This window comes from Monopterus albus, unplaced genomic scaffold, assembly GCF_001952655.1.
Source record: "Monopterus albus unplaced genomic scaffold, M_albus_1.0 scaffold28.1, whole genome shotgun sequence".
Taxonomy (NCBI): domain Eukaryota; kingdom Metazoa; phylum Chordata; class Actinopteri; order Synbranchiformes; family Synbranchidae; genus Monopterus; species Monopterus albus.
The window spans coordinates 1,134,451-1,140,518 of record NW_018127908.1 but is presented as its reverse complement, the minus strand read 5'-3'; the positions used below and the strand labels follow the sequence as shown (position 1 = coordinate 1,140,518).

At 38.8% G+C, this 6,068-nt stretch overlaps 2 protein-coding genes across 2 annotated transcripts in view; one reads left to right on the top strand and one right to left on the bottom strand.

Annotated features, from left to right (window-relative positions):
- Positions 1-4,231, top strand: part of selenot1a (selenoprotein T, 1a) — a 7,412-nt gene extending 3,181 nt beyond the window's left edge. The window contains exons 3-6 of the mRNA XM_020595953.1: positions 1,601-1,727; positions 3,055-3,142; positions 3,412-3,579; positions 3,727-4,231. Of these exons, the coding sequence (XP_020451609.1) occupies positions 1,601-1,727; positions 3,055-3,142; positions 3,412-3,536 (340 nt within the window). The 3' untranslated portion in view covers positions 3,537-3,579; positions 3,727-4,231. The remainder of the gene's footprint in view (positions 1-1,600; positions 1,728-3,054; positions 3,143-3,411; positions 3,580-3,726) is intronic.
- A 41-nt stretch (positions 4,232-4,272) lies between these two features.
- On the bottom strand, positions 4,273-5,888 carry LOC109957732 (glutamate-rich protein 6). The gene is made up of 3 exons (XM_020595863.1): positions 5,824-5,888; positions 5,441-5,666; positions 4,273-5,079 (listed from the first exon to the last, which is right to left on the bottom strand). Exons 1-3 carry the CDS (start codon positions 5,886-5,888, stop codon positions 4,819-4,821), a joined length of 552 nt encoding a protein of 183 aa, XP_020451519.1. The 3' UTR covers positions 4,273-4,818.
- Between the last annotated feature and the right edge of the window lie 180 nt (positions 5,889-6,068).

The following is a 6,068-nucleotide window of genomic DNA, read 5'->3' as shown; positions in this document are numbered from 1 at the left end:
CCATTAATAATTCATGATTGATTGTGTCAAATGCTTTTTTAGGTCAATAAATATCCCCATCGTGTATTTCTTCTCATCCATAGCACTTGTAATGTCCTCCATCAGGTCGGCAATGGCCAAAGATGTCAATCGGTTTGACCTAAAACCGTATTGGCAATCAGAGAGGATTTTATTTTTTCAATGAATGTATCTAATCTGTTATTAAAGAGTTTTTCCAGAATTTTTGAAAACTGTGACAACAGAGGAACCGGTCTATAATTTGTGAAGTTGTGCTTATCACCAGATTTATACAGTGGAATAACCTTTGCTATTTTCATATTATTGGGGAACTGCCCAAGTCGAAACGACATGTTAAAAATATGGGTTAATGGTTTGCATATCCCCTCAATTACCCATTTAACAGTTGTCATAGTGATACCATCACTATCACTAGATGTTTTGTTACCACATTTATTCACTATCTCTATAATTTCCTTTTCAACTATGGGCTTCAGAAACATAGAACACATATTCCTTTCAATTGTATTGTTATTTATAGTGACGGATGTATCATCTGTACAAATGCTTCTTGCTAAACCAGGACCAACATTCACAAAGAACCTATTAAACTTATCTACTACATCCTCCAATCTATTAACTGGTGTATCATTATCCATAAAATATTGAGGGTAGTTACTCATGCTGGAACTGTTTCTAATCAATTTATTTAATATATTCCAAGTACCTCTCATGTTATTTATATTATCCTCTAATACCTTAGCGTAATATTGTTTCTGATATATGGCTGGATTGTGCAGCAGTCCCAGGTGTTATAGTCAAAGGTGTGGTGCCACCAAGACCCTCAGGTCCTCATCAGTTGAACTGTTAATAATCACACCAGGGATTAGTGCCTTTAATGAAGGGCTCCTTCAGTTTTAGCTGTGTCTGTCTCTAGCTCAGTCACTCAGAGACTAAGCTTGTGTATTACAGATTGTATCTAAACCAGTTACACATAAAGGTAGTAAAACTGGAGTGAGCAGGATGCCGGCTCTGGGTAGCAGGTTGATCAGTGTCATAGTGTTAAAGCTGTATCCCATTTGAAAATTGTTTTTCCTCTGCAAATTCATAATTATTGTTGAAATTGATACTAATTATTTGTGCAGGAGAAAACCAGTGTTACAAGTTCACTCCAGTTCTTGGTATGCGTTCTACACAGTGATGCTTAACCTGTGTAAACTGAGGCCACACCTTTCTGTCTTGGTACAGAGTTCAAATGACATGGTTACATTTGTCTCAGAAGTGAAACCTACAGATGTTAAGACGTCTTATTATATATGCTGCTGTGTGTATTTGGATTTTATTAGTCCAGTGTTAAATGTTCTATTTATCTTTTTATTTTTTTATTTTTTTTTACTTTAAATGAATATGCTCAGTTTGATACCTGAGAATTATGTTTACTGAACATAATCAGCCTATTAAGACAAAGTAGGCAACTGTAATATATGCTATGGGTATCCTATCAAATACCCTGTGGAGTGCACTGTGTATCAAGTATTGTCTGCTTCATGATGCCATGTCAAGGGATTGTATTAAAAGCCAGTTTCTTGTTTTGTTTCCTCAGACACATTGCTTCCATCCTGTCTATTTTCAAACTGCTGGTGATTGGGCTGGTTATTGTTGGCAAGGACCCATTCGCCCTCTTTGGTATGCAAGCCCCAGGTATCTGGGAGTGGGGTCAGGCTAATAAGGTAAGATTTCCTGGAACTGTAGGAATCATTAGAGCTATGATCCACTAGGAGGGTGCCGTTTTATTTCACATATTCCACCCCACGAGGGGTGGACTCATGGTTGTTAAAGTATGATGCAGCTGAGCATTTGATTTGAGGGTCATGGCCACAAATAACACACAAGAACAAACTTTGAAGGAACGTGAGCTTCAGTCTGGCTGTTTCTCTAGTACAGTTGTGTACATACACACTGCCAAGTGCAACTCAAACCCTTGGGATTTCATTAGCGTTTTATTCAGGGTCTTCAGGCTGTTATCTCCAGGGTACGTGACATGCTTAGGGCTCAGAGGGAGAAGGGCCAGCGACTGTTAATATCAGATAGTTGCAAATAAACTGTCTTGCACTGTCAGCCATTTTATGTTTTAACATAAAACTAAGGCTGATAAAGTTTAGTGTGGTTTCTGGCAGCTAAACAGATGACTAACAAAAATGTTGCGATTGCACAGAGAACAGATGCATTTGACATGGACTTGTTTAGCTAGTAAATCATTATTAATATTTTTCATCTAAGCCAGAGTTTGACTGACAACAGAGCTGGTCTGAGGGAAAATACCTTTGTTTGTACATTTAAAGTTGGAGTAAGTTGATTTTGGTTTTAGTTATATTTGGTAAAAATCTCTTTATATCCTGACGGCTATAGAATGAATCAAATGCCTTGAGAAAAGAAATCTTGTCTCACTGACTGATCCTGGCCCTCTAATTTGCTACTCCATAATCTCAGGGCGCCCTAATTTCATCAAATAGTAAGGAGAGCCTTGTGTGAAAAGGTGTCCCTACATCACACATGTTCAGGTCAGTCAGCAAATATGGGCTCAGAAGAGGCAACAAGAACCAGAATGAATTACAAAAATCCAAACACAGGTCAGTAGGTCGACCAGTGCTTGGTAGGTGAAGCTTTGCTGCTACGTGTCAGATCTGTGTTGAGAAACATGTTTGATATGTCCATAATAAGTAGAATCCATTTTCTTTAGGGCAATATCTGTATGTAAGACAAAAGTAAAATAATAATGCAGAAGCATTTATGCCTGCTGATGTATCACTTGAGCTTCAGTAGCTGTGAAACTGAGCAAGCTGCACCCTGCATTAAAAACATATTACACAGTGATCGCTCCCTTAATGGCTGATCCTGTTAAAAAAAAATTTTGTGAGTGATTGTTGAACTGTCTCTGAGTGAACACATTGCAAGAACAAAATAAGCATAACGGCCAGTTTAAAAAAAAAAAAAAAGCTGAGAAATAGTATTTTTTCTGTCAGACCTTTTAACTCAAATTTCTGTCACATTTTCCAGATTTATGCCTGCATGATGGTGTTCTTCTTCAGCAATATGATTGAAAACCAGTTAATGTCTACAGGAGCTTTTGAAATCACATTAAATGGTGAGTCTGTAATTCAGAGAATGGCTTGTTGGCAGATTTTTGGCTTGAGATTGATTTCACTTGGCTTTGATTTATACAAACAGTTCTAAAAAATGACATTTATTTCTGTAGTTGAAACATTTTCAACAGCCTTTAGTGCCATTTCATATAATTATCAGATTGCATTGAGCAAGATTAAAGATTGTTTTTGTCATAATGATAAATGCATTTGTCTGGAGATGGAACGCACTGCAGAGAGTTGCAGTAAATCGAATGTTGTGCTGCCGTAGATGTGCCCGTCTGGTCAAAACTGGAATCAGGTCAGCTGCCTTCCATGCAGCAGCTTGTGCAGATCCTGGACAACGAGATGAAGATGAATGTTCACATGAACACAAGACCACATCATCACTCATAACCCTGCTCTCCAATCCCTGGCTGGAGCTAAAAAGCCCCTCCATGTAAGGACAGGAGTGCTCATGGCACTGGTTTCACCAAACATGTTCTACCTCTTTCCAGTCTGATGTTTTTTTCTTACTTGTGAATATTGGCCAGTGGAAATGTCCGTGCTTCGTAATTTGATCTGCCCTCGCTCTCATTGTGTCTAGGTTTGAGGTGGGTTTCTCATGAGGCTGTGAAGTGATGTTTATGAAGGTCTGCGCTGAAGGCAGGAAGACTGCTAGCACAGACTGGATGCTCTCATCACTCTTCACCATGCCCCTTTGAGAGGTCCTGCCCCTGACTCCAGAGTGGGATCCATGGCTACAGAGCCGGACCTTCAGTTGTTTTCTTGTACTATTCGTACTACTGCAGATATCATCCAGGTGACATCAGTGGTCTCATTAGCAGAGATTTAACCTTTGATTCTTAACTTGTTGCATATAATTGATATGTGTAAAAAACAAAGTTATTTGTACCGTTGAGCCATATGTAGAATTTTAAGTTTATTGTCCTAAAAGTAGTTTAGCCATGTAGAAAATACAACACTTCAAAACATGTTGTGAAAATAACATTGGAGAATCATGTCTTGGTATGATTTCTGAATAATTTTTATATTGACATAACTTGGAGAAAGCTAAGACAATTAATAAAACTTAACTATTTAACTGTGAATCAGTGTGTGCTGTTCACTGGCTGAGGTGGTGGAATGCCATAATCATATCCTACATGTGAGAAAATCATTTTAGAAGACTGCAATGAAGAAGATAATTTGACAGTGCTCATCAGTTTGTCACTTTAGTTAAATATTTTATCAAAGTAAACCTGAGAGGAATACTAGAGAATCTGCTGAATGGCTTGGAGTTCAAAGCAGATGTATGCTGGTTGTTCAAGTCAGCCATCTGTTCAACCTAATGTTATTAGGAAGACTTGAGCCTCTACAGTGATTCAATTAGATGAGGCAAAACAGATTAGACATGAGTATGAAGTAAGACCAAGACACAGTCAGGGTACAGTGCTGCAGCACCTTGTTGAATGTGGGATATTCCTGACACTGAATAAGGACACAATCCTTCGAGAGCTCTAATTGTAACTAAATGCAATTTGGCACATACAAACTGCTGTAGGAGCTGAAAGAGCAAACAGTGATCCAGACTTGGGGTGGAGAATTTTGATGAGGAAAATATTAACCTTGCAACGTTTGCACTTTCACATGTGGTAACAAAGAGATGATTGCTTTATATCTTCTTTATCAGTGTACATCAAAAAGAAAGGCACTTTTGGATAAATGCTCTTTCAGTGTCACTCATCACCACATGAGTACTGACTTCCAGAAGCCGTTGGGCAACAACACGGAGGTGAGGGGCTTGTGCAATGTTAAGCGGCCGGGGATTGGAAGGTGTCATCAGGCACCGGTGAAGAGTCTGAATAGTCAGCTGGATCCTGGTCCTGGCTACCAACAGAAACAGCTCCTCCTTTAAAACCGATGGTCCTGAAGCAGGCTGAGCTGTTTTAGACTCACCCTAAAAAAAGATTATTTTTCACTGAAGCAAATACTGTAACCGTGCATCAAAAGTAGACAATTTGATTTTATTTAACCACAAAACCCATTTGACGTAATGCTACTAAGGGGAACAAATTCAAGAGATATAAGACTCAGAATGGGACGTTTAAACTACAAATCTCTGCAGAAACTTTAAAAAAAAAAAAAAAAAAAAAAAAAAAAAACTACACCCGCAGAACTGGAGGTTCTGCCAACTGCCAAATGACCATGTGCTTGGAAAAAATAAACCATAAGTGCTAGTGAATGCCTCTGCAAGTGCTTGGGGTCTGTTATTTCTGTTTGCAGGATTATGTTGATTAAACATAGTGCTTCACTCTTACCTGAGGACAACAAGCACCCACACTGAACTTTGCCTGTTGGCCCCCTGCCAGGAAAGAGAGAAACACTCGTTCCTTTTCTAGGATTCGGACACCAACAGTTTTGTTGAGGGACAGGAAGACGGGTTGCAGAGGGGTGCGGGTTAAACTCTGATTGCTCCAGCACCACCGACGAATCCTCGTACCCACCTCATCAAAACATTGACCACCTGATCTGTTTAAGTGTATCCTGTAACATGAACACAGATGCACTGTAGATGAGCTGCAGCCATAAAACAAGGGGTCAATTTAAATGATGACCTTAATAACAATTAGCAAATTTATTACAAATACAATTATATAAATTCAGGTAATGAAATGTTAAATATAAGCACGTTGTTTCATACCATATGTGTCCATTGCTGTGATAACATGTTGCCCTGCCATCACACTGGAACACAGCTCTAACCATGATAAGGATGGGAGCACCCACTGTAGAGGATATGTTGTATTGTGCATCCTATCTAAAACACCTGTTATATCTGCTAACTTACTTTTAAATTGTGTGTTGCTTTCTCATTTTCATCTGAAAATCTCTTCACGTCATAACGATCTACAAACATTCAATCTGAGTGGATACAAGACCTGAGCA

Bases quoted from the DNA above. Each gene is read 5' to 3' on its own strand.
- LOC109957732 (XM_020595863.1), bottom strand. From the start codon at position 5,888: ATGGTTAGAGCTGTGTTCCAGTGTGATGGCAGGGCAACATGTTATCAC. The intron at 5,667-5,823 runs GTATGAAACAAC...TTCATGTTACAG, and splicing joins CACAGCAATGGACACATATG to GATACACTTAAACAGATCAG. The intron at 5,080-5,440 runs GTAAGAGTGAAG...ATCTTTTTTTAG, and splicing joins TGGGTGCTTGTTGTCCTCAG to GGTGAGTCTAAAACAGCTCA.